Source organism: Leptonychotes weddellii, chromosome 13 (genome assembly GCF_054177405.1).
Source record: "Leptonychotes weddellii isolate Sample4059 chromosome 13, ASM5417740v2, whole genome shotgun sequence".
Taxonomy (NCBI): Eukaryota; Metazoa; Chordata; class Mammalia; order Carnivora; family Phocidae; genus Leptonychotes; species Leptonychotes weddellii.
Window position 1 is genome coordinate 17,019,610 of NC_138381.1, and position 16,493 is coordinate 17,036,102.

The window sequence follows — 16,493 nt, forward strand, 5'->3', positions numbered from 1 at the left end:
AAGTGAGGGACGGTGTGGAGGGAGTTAATGTGCAGTGTATTCTGCATTTCTGAATATGTTCATCTCAGGAATGGAGGAAGTGTATCATCCTTTTAAAAATAATCACAAGTCATCCTTGCAGAAGTTTAATGGTAAGTTTTTCTAAAATTTTCATGAAAATTCTAGTAAATGGGGTTTTCAGGGTGGTATAAACAAATTTTAAAAATAACATTTGGGGGGAAAATTTCATCTAACAAAAGCTTATTTTACTTAATGATATTAAACATTACCTAAATTTCATAGGAGACCAATTAACTGTGAATATTATTGTTTTAGTTACTACTAATAGGGTAAGGAAGAAACTTGGGCCTTTGTAGAATTTTTGTATAGCACTTTTTCCCCCAGCTGCACCTTCTTTCTTTCTTCTTATTATACATACTATTTATAATTATTGAAGAGATTTGTAAACTATAGAGGAAAAAACACTCAGTAGAGAATCACCTTGCAATAACACCTGCTAAAAATTTCTGTGCACATATATAAAGTCTGTTTCAATATAATGTTGGGTACAATGTTGAGGTCTAAGCAGCTGTACAATTGTATAACTGAATGAGTTACACACTTCTTGAAAGTGAGCCTCATCATCAGTAGAATGGGGACAACAATTGCCATCTGGCCTTCAAATTGTTTGTGTTCCTGGGCTTCAATTTTCACCCTTAAAACTAATGACTCTCAAATCTGCAACTTTAGCCTACTCCTTTTTCTTTTGTTCCAGACTCAACCTTCCTACTATCGCTATACTCCTTACCTAGATGTCCTACTGGCATTTTAACTCAGTACAAAAAGCCACGAGATTGAAATATTTCACTATCCTAGACTCCTTCATCTGTCATTGCTCTAAATTGGTCCAATTGGTCACTAAATCCTGTGATTTTTAGCTGCTAATTGTTTCTCAAATAATCATGTCCTCTTCATTTCCACTTCAGCTGCTCCCATAACTCACTTTCTGGATTACTACAGTAACCTAAACTTGTCTTACTGCCTTCCAGCCTCCTCACTGCTACCTCAGGGCTTTCTCTAAAGACACTTTCTTGTAATTAAAAAAAAAAAAAAATTGCCCTACAGTGATTACTCCATTGCATTCATGTTAAAATACAAATTTCTTAAGCTAGTCCTGATCAGACCTCTATCTTCCTCTTCAGTTTCATCACCCCAGCTAAATCCAAAAGCAAATCATTTGTCACGTAGCCTGACTTTTTAAAAGAACACACTGGTGTTAGACTACCTCAACTTGAATGCTGATTTGATTTCTTACTAGGTGTGTGAACTAGGGAAAATTCGTCTAACCGTGAAATAACAGAACCTACTTTACAGGGTTGTTGTGAGGATTAAACGAGCTAATATACACAAAGAGCATGTATCTTGTCTATCGCATAATTTATTAACTATTATTATTATTATTATCATCAGCCCTCCCCAACCACGAATCGGTACTGCTGGTTCTTCTGCCTGTAATACTCCTGTCACCTCTCACCATTTGGCTCTCTTCTTCTGTCAAGATCCAGCTCAGGGGCCACAATTTCTAGCAAGTTTACCCTGCCCCATCCTCCTGTCTCATTTGTCCCCACCGTTTCCTTTGCATACTTGTTATTCTATTGCTGACGTCTATCACTAGACTGTGTTTCTAAAGGAAGGATGGTGCTTTCATTTTTTTTTCAGGCACAACTTAAAAACAGGTGCATGATATTTTCTGGATGAATGCAGAGAGAGAGCACCCTTTTATCAAGAGATCCATAAATCAATGTACCTAAAGTCTCTTTTTGTCTAGCGTGGCGATCTGCCCCGAATATGAGACAAAGTAATTCTTACAGCACTGGGGTAAAAACCTTAGCCACAAGCCTCGGGGAAAAACGGATTTCCTTTTTACTTTCCCACCCCAGAAAACTCGGTAGAAGCCGCGAATCTTGGAACGGCGGAGGAACACACGAACTCCTGAAACGCACTCACGTCTGAGCTTGTGACTTCTACTCTTCCGCGCCTGCGCCGCTCCAGCCGGAGTGGGGGCTCCTCAGTCGAGGGTGGAGCCAGGGGTCGCGTTTTAGGATTGGGTGGTGGGAGCCAAAACGGACGACGCGGAAATGACGCTAACGTACGCAAGCGCCGGCGGCCCTGTCGCGCAGTGGCTGCTGGGTGCCGCACGCCTTTCCTTCCCTCGCCTCTCCCTTCCCCTCCCCCCTCCCGTCCCCACCCCCTCGGCCGCTCGGCTCCCTGGCGTGACTCGGCACTGAGAGTCCCGGAGAAGACGCTGCGGTCGGTACCTCCTGTGTTCAGGCCTTGGCCTTTCCGAGCCTCTCCCCTTCCTCTCCCGAGTCTTCTTCAGTTTTGAAGCCGGTGGCGTCGCGGCCGCCCTGCCGGGCTGAGAATGGTGGGAGTGAAGCCGGTCGGGAGCGACCCAGATTTCCAGCCGGAGCTGAGCGGCGCGGGCTCCAGACTCGCCGTGGTCAAGTTCACCATGCGAGGGTGAGGCCAGGCGCGAGCCCTGCGGGCGCTGTCTGTCAGTCCCTGCTTTCCCTTCACTTTTTCCGGGTCCCGACTCCCTTGCGATCTCTTGCTGCGGAACGTCCGGCGCTGGCCGCAGCCCCAGGCCGCTGCCCAGTTAGGCCTCCGCTCTTGGGTGTGAGCCCCCGGTGGTGCACGAGGGAGTCTCTGGAGGTCACGAAGGCCTGGCCATCCGCGTTTCCTAGCCTAGGAGATCGCCTCCCGTCCCTTCTGCATCCTCGGACGAGCTCTGGACTTGGGGGTGGCCCACTTCTCTTCCTTCTAGTCTGTTGGAGTCTTCCTACAGCCGCCCCTGCTTTCACCCGTCCCATTCGTTTCGGGGAGCCAGCTGTCACTTGCATTTTAGAAACCCTGAAATCTTCATTTACCGAACACTTTGGCTTTCTTCACCACCTGCATTTCTGTAAGACCTTTAGGAAATTCAGTTGGGACTATTCAACTAATCCACGTAGTGCTTAGTCCCGAGGCTCATTTAATGCAATTTAAATTAATGTTGGGTCCGAGTGCTTTTTAATTTTCTTAATGGTTTTGTTATTCGTTTGGTTAGTAACTTTGTAACTTAGGCTCCGTTATGTGTGCGACTGCATCTGATCACAGAAATGAAGAGTGAGTATATATACAATATAGATATCCAAACATCTGGGTTTGGCCAAATAGACTCCATTTTTGACTTGATGGTTTAAGAGGACAGAGATCTTGAACGATGCTTAACTGACTTTGGTAAATCTCAACATAATTTATTGGTCGCAGAGCTGGTGGATTTTCTATTTTGAGTGTGCAGTGTACCTCTGTAAGAGTGACATGTTGGAACTAGGCCTTCAGAACCAAGATTTCAGCGACTGTGTGTATTTATTGACCTTCCCTTGTGTATGTCAGTATCTTCTAACTTAGAAGGATTAAAGGTCTCCATTTGATTTATCTTGACCCCCGGAGTTATTTACATTTAAACTAACCTGGAGAAATCTACTACAGGTATCACTATTTATGTAACACATTTAATTGTCTAGGTAACTATATAAACATAAGGCAGTATTTTTAATCAGGGTAATAAGTGATTAATGGCTCCTGAATGTGATTCAATAAATGTTGAGTGTATAAGTGGTGGCATTAGGATTAGATAGTTTTAGTGCTTGGGGGATGCAGATAAGATAAAAAACAATTAAGGACTTAATCCTGCACCAACCTCTTTTATACAGAATTGAAAAGGGACAGTATATTGGATTTTCTAGGGTGGCATAGAGTACCCATTTGACATGTGGACTTTCATATTTACTAAATTGAAGAAGATAAAAATTTCATTATAAGGATATGTCTAAAAGGAATGTCAAAATTCTATAAATGTGCCCTCCCACATTTAGCAGTTTTGTGATGTCGATATTTTTAATATGGAGGGATACCTGTACATTTGTTAAGTACCTAGGCCAGAGTTGGAAAAGAGATGATTTTAACAATGAATCTCATTTTTAATTCACTTTTCTAATTCTAATTTGTAGGAGTGTATAGACTTTCGTCCCCCAATAAAATACTCTTTTCCCTTACCATAGCAGCACAGATGACAGTGATAAATAATTTATTAATTGAAGTGAGAAAAGTAGGGAAACTTTGCTATTAAGGAAACACTTCCATTAACAATGAGGCAACATTTAACCATAAACAACTGCAGACATTGATTGGTAAAGCACTGTGTTGTTTACTTTTAAAAAGGTATTTTGATGCAATGAAAATTTAATTTTTTTTGGAAAAACACAAAGAAAATGAATTTAGAGAACTTTTAAGTTCAAAAGCATATTTATAGCTAACATTTATAAATCTGATAAGATTATATTTACCTTGAAGTTCTTTAACATTTTGGCCATTAGTATTCCTACACAAACTATGTCAGTGTGACCCCTCTGGGGTAACTGGGTATCAGTATTAGACCCTCAAACAACTATATCCAGAAGACCATGTAGGAAACCTCTTAGATCAAAGTTAATGTCCCATTTTAGGCCAAGAACATGATTTTCTCCAGCAGCTGTTTCCTTTCCAACCCTACTTTGAGTCTTACTCCTTTTTTTCCACTTCAATGTTATACCTAACCTGTCTATTAATTTTAATAAAATGTTATGCAGATTGTCACTGTTGAAGGATCTTCAGTGGCTCTCCAGTATTTTCAGGTTTTTTTTTTTTTCTTTTTAAATATGGAACGCTTCATGAATTTGCATGTCATCCTTGCACTGGGGCCATGCTCATCTCTGTATCGTTCCAATTTTAGTAATATGTGCTGCCAAAGCGAGCACTCAGTTTTTTAATTGTAGTAAAATATATGTAACATGAAATTTATCATTTTAGCCATTTTTAAATGTATAATTCAGTGGCATTAAGTACATTCACAATGTTGTACCACCATCACCACTATTTCCTAGAATTTTTTCATTATCTCAGGTAAAAGCATTAACCAGTAATTACCCATTAAACAAGAACTCCCAGTACCCCCCAACCTCCCACCCCTGGTAACTTCTTTTTGTCTTTATGAATTAATTTGCCTAATCTTGGTACCTCATTTAAGTGGAATTATGTAATATTTGTCCTTTGGTTTCTGGCTTATTTCACTTAGCATAATGTTTTCAAGGTTCATCCATGTTGCAGCATGTGTCAGAATTTCCTTTTTCAAGCTAAATAATATTTCATTGTATGTATACACCATATAGTGCTTATTCATCTGTTGATGGACATTTGAGTTGTTTCCACCTTTTAGCTATTTTGAGTAATACTGCTATCAGCATTGGTGTGCAAGGATTTCTTTGAGTCCCTGCTTTCAGTTCTTTCGGGTATATACCTGGGAGTGGAATGTGGTTGCACCATTTTGCATTCCCACCGGCAGTGCAGGAGAGTTCTAATTTTCCACATACCTGCCAACATTTTTTATATTTTAATAGCCATCCTAAATGGGTCTGAAGTGGTCTGGTGGTTTTGGTTTGCATTTCCTTAATGACTAATGAAGTTGGGCATATTTTCTTGTGCTTATTGGTCATTTATCTTCCTTGGAGAAATGTCTGTTCAAGTCCTTTGCTCATTTTGAATGACTTGTTTTTTGTTACTGAATTGTAGGAGTTCTTTATATATTTTGGGTATTCCTTATCTGATACATGATTTATATTTTCTCCCATTGGTTGCCTTTCACTTCCTCGATAGTGTTCTTTGATGCTCAAGTCTTTAAATTTTGGTGAAGTCCAATTTATCTTTTGTTGTTGGTGCTTTTAGTGTCATTTCCCAGAAATTGTTGTCAAATCCAGTGTCATGAAAAGTTAACCCCTATGTTTTCATCAAATAATTTTGTAATTTTAACTTTCAAATTTAGGTCTTTTACCCATTTTGAGTTAATTTTTGTATATGGTGTGAAGGTCCACCTTCATTCTTTTGTATGTTGATATCCAGTTTTCCCAGCACCATTTGTTGAAAAAACTGTCTTTTCCCCAGTGAATGGTCTTGGCACCCTTCTCTGGTATTTAATTTTTTTTAACAATTAAAACAGTCAACATTTACATATTACTTACTTTTGTAAGAGACTTGTTTAAACATTTATATTGACTTATTCAATCCTCAAAATAATCTTTGAAATTATCCCCATTTTACAAATGACGATGTTGAATCACAGGTTAAATAACTTAAGGTCCCATTGCTGAATGCAGTTTGGATTATAAAGTGCTGTTCTTGTTCTTCTCAGCCTAAGTAGAAAGGAAATGCAGGTTCATCTCTATATTGCATAGAGCCTGACATTTTTAAATAAGTATCTAACTAAAAAGTTAGTTAGAGCTGCTTGCAAACTAATCTTATAACTTAGGACAGTTCAATTCACTCTCTGATATTCTTTTCTCTACCTGTAAAATGGAAATAGTAACATGTAACCTAACTATTGTTTAGAGAATGAAATTATATATGTGAATTATATACTGTGGTAACATGTTTTTGTAACTGTTATTTCCAGACTGTTACTCATTTTAAGTAAACTCAGATACATTTAGTGATTGATTAATAAGCAATGCCAGTTTTGTTGTTATCACTGGTGGGTAAGCCCCAATGCTGAAAGAATATACATTTTCTTCCCCATAAAACTTAGTATGAATGATTGTTTTTTAATTGAAGTATACTTGGCATACAATATTTTGTTACAGGGTACAACATAGTGATTTAAGTTACATAGTTTACGAAATGCTCAGCATAAGTGTAGTTACCATCTTTTACCATACACAGTTATTACAGTATTATTGACCATATTCCATATGCTGTACTTTTCATCCCCATGACTTTTTTTATAACTGGAAGTTTGTACCTCTTGATCCCTTCACCAATCCCCACCCCACCACCACCAGTTTGTTTTCTGTATTTATGAGTCTGTTTCTGGTTTTTTCATTTGTGCATTTGTTTAGATTCCACATATAAGTGAAATTATATGGAGTATGATTTTTATCTTTAATTTGTGAATGTATCATTTTTATAGATGTATTTACCATATATTCAGTTTTGTTAAAGTAGGTCCTATTTGTAGTTGGTTAGGTGTTACCATCCGGGAAGAATGTTAGTGTATATTAGGATGTTGAGTTCTAATGGTTATGGTAGCTTGTTCAGATAACACATTATATATATATATACACACACATAAACACACATATGTATGTATGTATAAGTATATATACGTATATATGTGTACATATGTTATTAATTATATGATGCACCATTGCTGCAGACTGAATTACAGAGATAGCAGGCTCAGTAGTCCATAGGGACCAGGCAGATAATGAGAGAGGTAGGTAGTAGCTTTAAGATAACTAGCACATGGTGAGGCCTCAGAGAACATAGAGAATTTTTCTTAAAAGTATACTTTTTAATTGAAGTATGACATGCCTGTAGAAATGTAGACAAATCATTTGTGTATACATTGTTTTAACCAACATGTAGATCAAGATTTCCCCCCCTCCATCCCCTGCCACACTTTCTTCTCATTCTTGAATTCTAACACTACAGATTAGTTTTGCCTGAATTTGAACTTCACAAAATGGTATCTGTCTGGATTTTTTTAAAGAGCATATAGTTTTAATCTTGGCAATTAATTTAGAAATAACAAAAAGCAGTGTGTAGGCCACTGTTTTGGGGTTTTGGGAATAGCTGTTAAGAGTTGGGTTTTGTGATCAAATTCTAGCACTGTACTTCATTGTTCTTGACTTTGAAATGAGGAATTGTAGGGCTTAAATGAATTTAAGGGTTTTGTAAATTGTATAACATACGGTAAATGCTCAATGAATGCTAGCCATTTTGTGTTATTAATAGGACCAATTATGATTATGCCTGCCCTAATTAAAATATAATTAATCTAGACATTACCTACTTTAAAGTTGTGCCCTATGGAAACAGACTTTTAAAATATCTCTTCAGAAAGCACATACATTTTCCTTACCATTTATCATCAATGTGTTTACACATCTTATTGCTCAAGGCAGAGCACTAAATACTTTAGCAAATAGTGAAGAGCAGCAAGTTCGTGAAGTAAAATGTATTTATATTATGACTGTAAACAAAAATCTTACGTATGAACCTAACTTGGTGCTTTCAAAGAACGCTTGGATTGGATTGGATTAGGAGTTAACTGTTCTGTTATGGCCCTGCCATTGACTAGAGTGCCTGATCTTGGGCAAGTCATTTAAGTTTTCTGGTCTTCAGTTCTTACTTATCCAATAATTGTGTTAGGTTAGGTCAGTTTTAAAGTTTTGGTTTTGTGGGTTTGATTCTTTATGTATTGCAGAAAGCTGGAGAGTTGTCTGCTGTGTTTTTCTTAAAAAGCATAAGTCGGAATCCTTCTTACATATCCATTTTACATATTAGATTTAACAGGTAACCTTTCTGTCAAAGAGAGGTTCAGAGATAGAAAAAGAACTTTTTTTTCTTTTTTAAACCTCGTGACTAGATGATCTGTGGTCACTTTTACAAGTTCAGAGGCTCTGTGACTGTATATTATTTAAGGGCTGTGAATCAAGGGTTGCACAAGAGAAAAAAGTGTGATCCTGAAATTCAGGCATATTTGGGGCATATTTTAAAGATTTATTTATTTATTTATTTATTTGAGGAGCAGGGAGAGGGGCAGAGGGAGAGAGACTCAGGCAGACCCTGCGCTGAGCGTGGAGCCCAACACATGGCTCGATCGCATGACCATGAGATCAGGACCTGAGCTGAAATCAAGAGTTGGACTCTTTTTTTTTTTTTTTTTAAGATTTTATTTATTTATTTGACAGAGAGAGACAGCGAGAGAGGGAACCCAAGCAGGGGGAGAGAGAGAGGGAGAAGCAGGCTTCCCCCTGAGCGGGGAGCCCAATGCGGGGCTTGATCCCAGGACCCTGGGATCATGACCTGAGCCGAAGGCAGACGCTTAACGACTGAGCCATCCAGGTGTCCCGGAGTTGGACTCTTAACCGACTGTGTCACCCAGATGTCCCTGGGGCATAATATTTTAGATATGAGAAAGGTGCTAGAGAATCTAGTTCCTTCTCATTTTGAATGGAGAAATCAGGTGACTTGCTCATGAGCGCAGCTAATAATGGAAATTTAAATTTATTCTTAAATGCTAATGTTAAGCAGGCAAACATCTTAAAATAACTAATCAATTCATTTGAATGATTATAGTGTGAAAGTATGCTGCTATATTTATTTCTGCTTCTTTGTTCTAGGACTTACTTTGATTTTTGACTAAAGTTACAACCTGTGATGGCTAACTAAAATTAAACAGAGGATCTAGATAAGGTTAAAGTTTGAAAGGGAACAGTTTAGTACAGTTATTTTAGCTACAAGAAATTTTTTTTTTTTTTTTAACACTGATTAGCTCATACATGCCTGGTGAATAGAGTGATGATCTCAGTATGATGTGGAAGTTGTGTTGGTTCATATTCTGTTTTTCCTAGATAGTGAGGAACAGAAATAGAAATAGATCCTTTAGCAGGAAGAAGCAAACCCCTCAGCGATACAGGCAAGCTCCCTTCCACGTTTGTTTTGAGAGAGTTGCTCCAGTTTAACAGGAGCACTTGCTCCATAGAGGGCTTCATGGTTGGTACTGAACTTCCTCCCACAGCCCCGTGGCTCAGTTGCCATAGTACCTGAAAAGGCACTTCCATTGTTTTTATTCGTTTTAAATATTTGCTGAGGTAGCCTCTAGTCCGAGCCACCTGCCCAACTGTCCCAAGTATTTCCTGAGTACGTTACTGTTTTGTCTTAGGGATGTTTTTACAAAGTTGTATAGGTTTAAATGGTTTGCCTCAGTCTGATTTTTCCTGTAAGTCTTATTTTGAATACATACTTCTGCAGAAGGGAGATTTTTTTCAGGAGTGAATGTGTTGTGGTGTAGCATAAATAGCTGTGCTTCATTTGGGACACCCGTTTAAATGCAGGTAATGTTAAATTCTCTAGTCTCAAGTTATTTAATATTTTAAAATAAAGGCACCTGTTCATCCTAAAAAAAAAAAAACAAAGGATACAGAAGTATGAATAATTTAAAAGTCTTCCCTAAACTCTCTTCCTTTTCCAGTCCTACTTTACAGAAGTAATTAACTGATTATTGTGTGACACACCTAACGTGTGTATATACCCACACCTTTATAATGTAGTAATAGAGAATTTTATTATGAGACTTAGTTTTCTTTTAAACAGTACAAATTTACAAATTATCCTTATCCCCTGGTATGAATGTGTCATAACATTTTAAACTATTTTTCTGTTGCTGCCATTTAGATTGTTTCTAGTTTTTTACTGTTAGAAACATTGAATTGAACTTTGTTATATGTATTGCGAAAATGAGTGTTAGGTAGGATAGATGTATGCAAATGAGATTGTTGAATCTTGGGTTGTGTTCATTTAAAATTGACAGATCATGATTAATGGCCCTTCAGAAAGGATATAACAGTTGGTACTCCCATCCATAATGTTTAAGACTTACTGATAACTCGAAGTATTTTGCTAAACTAAACATAGGTTTAGTGACTCTAAATGTTTGTTTCAAATTGGTCTCAGGACTTTTGAGGATTGTTAGATCCAAAAATCTACTTTCAGAAGCACCAAGTTTAATATTAAAGAACTTAATTGCTTATTTTCTTAGCTTTTTTGGTGTGAGGCTTAAGGATGGCATGGGATGAATATACTGATTAAAATTTGAAGACCGGAGAGACAATCGCAGCTTGAGGATGAACATTTGTGAGTTTGAACATCTCGTACTTCAGAACTTGCTTTTCCTTGTGCTCCTCTCTGCTATTGCCAAGGTTTTTCTCTAAATTTTTATTGAGATACAACATAATACACAATTATAAATGTATAGCTTAATTAATTTTCATAAACTGAACACACATGCCCATGTAATGAGCTTCTGGACAAATAGAACATAACTAGCTTTTTGATATCTCTCATGACCCTATCCTGTCTTTAACTCTCAGAAAGGTGACCTTTGTCTGTAGTACCATTGATTTGTTTTGTCTGTATTTGAGCTGTGCATAGATGGAATCATATAACGTACTACTTTTCTCAGTATTATTTGTGAGGTTAATCAATGTTTTTGCATGACGTTTGACATCAGTCATTTTCATTGTTGTATTCCACAGTAGGAGTAACTGCAATTAATTTACTCATTCTGTGTTGATAGAATTTGAGTAGTCTCTACTTTTGGTTCTTAGAAATATTACTACTACCAATATTTTTTCAAGTGCCCTAAGGCAAACCTGTGTAGACATTTCTGTTGTTTATATACTTCAGACATGCTCATGAGGTAGGCATAGGTCTTTGTGTAGCAGATACTGCCAGTTTCTTTTCTTTACCCCTACAGTGGTTATATTCCTAAAGTTTGCACAGTCACTAACAATTCAGTTGCTCCACATTCTTGGTAATACTTTGTTCTTTTTTATTTTAGCTATTTTGGTGGGAGTAGTTTTTTTTTTTTTTTTAAAGATTTTGTTTATTTATTTGACAGAGAGAGACACAGCGAGAGAGGGAACACAAGCAAGGGGAGTGGGAGAGGGAGAAGCAGGCTTCCCACTGAGCAGGGAGCCCAATGTGGGGCTCGATCCCAGGACCCCGGGATCACGACCCGAGCCGAAGGCAGACGCCTAACGACTGAGCCACCCAGGTGTCCCTGGTGGGAGTAGTTTTAATTTGCATTTCCCTGGCTTCCCTAGTGACTAATGAAGTGTGAGGTATCTTTTCATATTTATTGACTGTTAGGATAACCTCATTTGTCATGTACTGGTTTAAGAGTTTACCCATTTTCCTTTTGGGTGTCAGTCTTGTTCTTACTGATTTGTAGGAATTCTTTACATATTAGCAGTGTAAGCCTTTTGATATGTTTTACAGATATATATATATTTTTTACCACTCTGTGGGGTCTTTTCACTCTCTAAATGGTATCTCGATGAACAAAAGGTCTTAATATTTTCCAGTTTATCAAGTATATTCCAGTATATCAATTATTTCCTCTTTTCTTTGGTGTTTTTTGTGTTTTAAGAAATCTTTGCTTACTCCAAAGTTTTGAAAGTATCCTTTGTATTTTTTCTTAAAACTGTTACTGTTTCACCTTTAGATTGAGATATGTAATCCATGTGGAATTGGTTGTGTGTATGGTGTGAGGTATAGGGGCCAAGACTCGTATCTTCCCATGTGAGTATCCTGTTGACACTGCACTGCTTATTGAAAAGACCACCCTTTCCCCACTGCACTGCTGTGTCAAATGCTTGATAAATCAGGTTACTCTGTGTAGGATAGGTTTGTTTCTGGACCTGTTCTTTTATCTTGGTCAGTTTGTTTGTCCTTGTACCAATACTGTACACTCTTAATTTATAAAGCTTTGTGATTGTTCTTAATATTCAGTAATTAATTTTCTCAGCTTTGAACCTCAAAATGGCTTGGGTTATCTTTGGTATTTCCCTGTAAACTTTAGAATTTAAACTTGTTAACTTCTGCAAGAAAACCTACTGGGATTTTACATATACTCTAAAGATCAAATTTAGGAGAATTGACATCTTGACACTGTTGAGTTTTCCAGTTTATAAGCATAGTATATTCCTCCTTTTATTTCCATCTTTAATTTTTCTCAGTGAGAACAAAGCCAGAAGACTTAACATTATTAGACTTTAAAACTTAATAAAAATCTGTAGTCATTAAGACAATGTGGTATTGATGCAAGTATATCTAAATAATCTAGTGGAAAAGACTAGAAAGACTGAAGCTAGGATGATCAGATTTTGTTTAATTTCATATTTTAATTAACAAATTCTTTAGAGTAGAAATTAATACAGTTTTTGGTGGGTTTTTTTTTTTTCTTTTTTTTTTTTTTTTTTTTACCAAGCATGTATTTTACCTTTCTCACAGGTGTGGACCGTGTTTAAGGATTGCCCCAGCATTCAGTTCTATGAGTAATAAGTATCCACAGGCAGTTTTCTTGGAAGTTGATGTACATCAGTGTCAGGTAAGGGAAAGGAGTCCTTTAAAAAAAAATTTACATTGGTTTGAAATTCAACACTGTTATCATCCTTCGTTTGTTTCTCTCTTTATGCACATAGTACTTCTTTGAAGATGGGAAAATGTTATATGGACCTGAATTACTACAAATGTCATTGTGGCTGCATTAGTTAAAAAGGGTAGTTCAATATTAATTGCTTCTGAGTTTGTTGATATTCATATCTTTCTGATGTAAAACTGGTAAGCTGTTCAACTAAATCAGTCACCTGGAAGTCCTTTTTTTACATTTTTTTTGTTTATCTTCTGCAAATCGAGAATATTATCTTTTACTGCTGAGGCATTGTTTGATTTGAAAGCCATGGTAGAGAATTCTTGGTTATAGTTTGATTTGAATTGATCAATTTGTAATATTAGCTTCAAAGCTGCACACTCAGCAGAAACCTGAAAGTGTTAATTACTGTCGATTGAGCCACAGTGTTGTGGGGAGATTGCCCTGATTACTTAGTAGGAATGACTCTGTGACAATTCTGTGTTTGCATATGTGGAAATATGGAGGAGGAGTTAATGGGAAAAATTTTTGAAGGTTCCTTCCAACACTAAAAATGTAGTCTTTAGTTCTGATTAAGGAATAGCTGTGTACCTCCTCTTTTTGGTGAAGTTTTGTCTTCGATACATTCTGAGTGTGAAAAGAATTTTTAAATGTTATAATAGTTTGTAGTGAGTGGTTTGGGGTTTGGTTTAGCATATGTGCTGCCGAAGCGAGCACTGGGGTTTGGTTTAAACCCTGTAATATTGCTTAGTACTTCTGTCACATACTACTGGGCTCCCATCACTGGCCCTTATTTTAGTATTCCTGTCTCTACTCAGGAGCTTTGTTCTGGAGCTTTGTTGTCCAGTATGGTAGCCACTAGCAGCATGTGGTTATTGCACACTTGAAATGTGGCAAATCCAAATTGAGGAGTGCTGTAAGTGTAGAATACACATAGGATTTTGAAGGCTTAGCATGAAAAAAAAATGTAAAATATGTCATTGATGTTCTACACTGACTGTTGAAAGTGCAAATATTGGATTCACTAAAATATAGCATTAAAATTGACTTCAGTTGTTTCTCTGTACTTTTTTATTGTGGATACTGGCAACTTAAGATTATATATATACACCACATTTATGTCTTATATTTCTTTTGGACAGTACTGTTCTAAAACGTCAGTCATGTTTTTTGTTTTTTTGTTTTTTAATTTTTGAGGTTTAGAGAAGACATCTGTGTAAACTTGATGGTTATTTTTCTTTAAACAGTGTAGTGGTACCTTTTTATAGTATTTGAATATGCAAGATGACACGTTTGCTTTAACTCTTTCCTTTATACTTATGAAAAGTTTAAGTCATGAGTCAGTGGTTAAGTAGCTAATTTCCACTCAGTACTTAGTTTTATAATATTGTGGAGTGGAGCAGAATTTTAAAAGGTAAATGTTGCAGTGTGTTTGATGGGAGGCCAGAAGTCATTTCTATGAGTAAAGTTGAGTGAGGTTGTTACTTCATTTTCATGGAGAGATGGGCTACTGTTCTTCAGATCTGTACTTTTTCCTAGTAGCAGTGGTTTGTGTTGACGTATTAACACCTTTTTGGGCTTCCCCATTTAAGAAACAGCATGTACTTATGAAAGCGCTAGCTGGTGGTATAAAGCATAATTTCTGTACTGGAAGCTAATTGTTCTACTGGTGGGTGAAGTGTTTAACACTAAAATTGATAAAAATGCATGTTCTTCATTGGGAATTTAGAGAAAATGTAGTTGTGCCCTCAGTAATAGGCCTGCTTTTTCTTAAATAACAATTGGGAATGAGTTATTTTATGTGATTTTTGTTCATGCTTGTGATATTTAACTTCTACAGAGAGGTAGAATGAATATTCAGAGTGGTTTAAGGTAAATTTTAATTCATTAACGGCATCTAACTTGCCAATTCTAGGGAACAGCTGCCACCAACAATATATCAGCAACACCTACATTTCTGTTTTTTCGAAACAAAGTGAGAATTGATCAATATCAAGGAGCAGATGCTGTTGGATTAGAAGAAAAAATCAAGCAGCACTTAGAAAATGACCCTGGAAGCAATGAGGACACGGATATTCCAAAAGGCTATGTAGGTAGACTTAAGAGTGAAATCACGATATATCTTTTCTCATTATTTCGTTAAAATGAAATTGACTGTTATCTTTTGCTAGTTAAGAATACTTTCAAATAAGATCTTTAAAAGTAATTTCATTAGCTGATTATTGGGTTTTTGCTTCTGTTTGTATGTATTATAATCTTAAGCCCTCATCAAAAACAATTTTTCCTAAATAATTCTTTTTGCCACTTGTTTTTTTTAAACCTGATTTCTGAATTGTCTTAATAGCCAGTTTTAAACATTTAATCATTTTTAATGTATATATATTTTTATATATACATTTAATTTTCATTTTATTACAGATAATGAATGTTTTATTTATATGTAATCTTAAAATTATACATATATACTTTTCCCCCCAAAATGTGAATAAACGTATATTGGAAAAATTTTTCAGGTTTTGACAATTGTGTAAAATGACATGTAAATTTTAATGTGTGATCTTTATATGCTGGACTCCCTTTCCTGCCACTTCCTATAGTTTTCTTTCTCCTTTTTAATGTATTCCCTCTTTTCTGGCACCTCTTTTTTTCTGCTAAAAAAAAAAATTTACTTATTTTGTTTTAGGGTCATATGTGACTTTGCTATTGGATATGTTTTTCTGAGTTTTAAGAGTAAGTTATTAATCAAATAATAACTTGAAGACTTAGGAACTTAAAAATATTTGAGAATTACATAATACAAATAATTATAATTCAGTATCTTTATCATTTAAGAGCTGTTCAGGAAGGACCAAAATTCAGAAGTAGCACTTCATGGTAACTGACTCATTTATGCAAATTGGTTAATCCTGCATACCAAAACATATATTTGTATATATTTTTCCTAATTTTTTTGTTATAAAGTTAATGGTAATTGCAGATCAAAAATGAACTTTTTAAAAAATAATTGTTACCTTAAGTTAAAGCTAGTATATGAAAGAATATATATCAACTATAGTAAAGCAGATTGATGTCATGGGTTACATGGTCTTTCTGTAAAGTCCCTTAAATTCATGCTGAATAAGGAGACTTTCTACTCGGATAAATACGAGAGATTCTTTTTGTGTGTGGGGGGGGTTGAGTGTTGTATCTTCAAAAAGTGTCTTTAACATGTGGTACTAGTGTTAATTTAGGGAGGCACAATTAATATCTATTTAAAACAGGACTGTTATGTAATAATTTGAAATTGTAATATCCAGTTAGAAAGTATGAACATGTTGTATAAGTCAGGGTTGTGACACCTTTTGGAAAATTTTGGAAATTATTTGACTTGTAAACTGTTGTGTTTACATCTTTGTATTTTTTTTTCCTTTATTTACTAAGTGTTTTTGCATGAAAAGTTCTTATG

General features: G+C 36.2%; 1 protein-coding gene and 1 non-coding gene across 4 annotated transcripts in view; one reads left to right on the forward strand and one right to left on the reverse strand.

The window, feature by feature from the left end:
• The first annotated feature begins 2,197 nt into the window (after positions 1–2,197).
• The window catches only part of TXNL1 (thioredoxin like 1), a 32,690-nt gene continuing 18,394 nt past the window's right edge, over positions 2,198–16,493 (forward strand). Inside the window, exons 1-3 of one of the 3 annotated variants that reach the window (XM_031032350.2) lie at positions 2,200–2,499; positions 12,910–13,006; positions 14,964–15,137. In XM_031032350.2, coding sequence (XP_030888210.1) covers positions 2,402–2,499; positions 12,910–13,006; positions 14,964–15,137 — 369 coding nt within the window. In that variant the 5' untranslated portion in view covers positions 2,200–2,401. Of the gene's footprint in view, positions 2,500–12,909; positions 13,007–14,963; positions 15,138–16,493 lie in introns of all 3 variants that reach the window. The other 2 variants (XM_006737310.2, XM_081801129.1) reach the window with 2 other exon arrangements.
• On the reverse strand, positions 4,713–4,817 carry LOC115942374 (U6 spliceosomal RNA). The gene has a single exon (XR_004076977.1). It is a non-coding gene; the product is annotated as a U6 spliceosomal RNA (small nuclear RNA).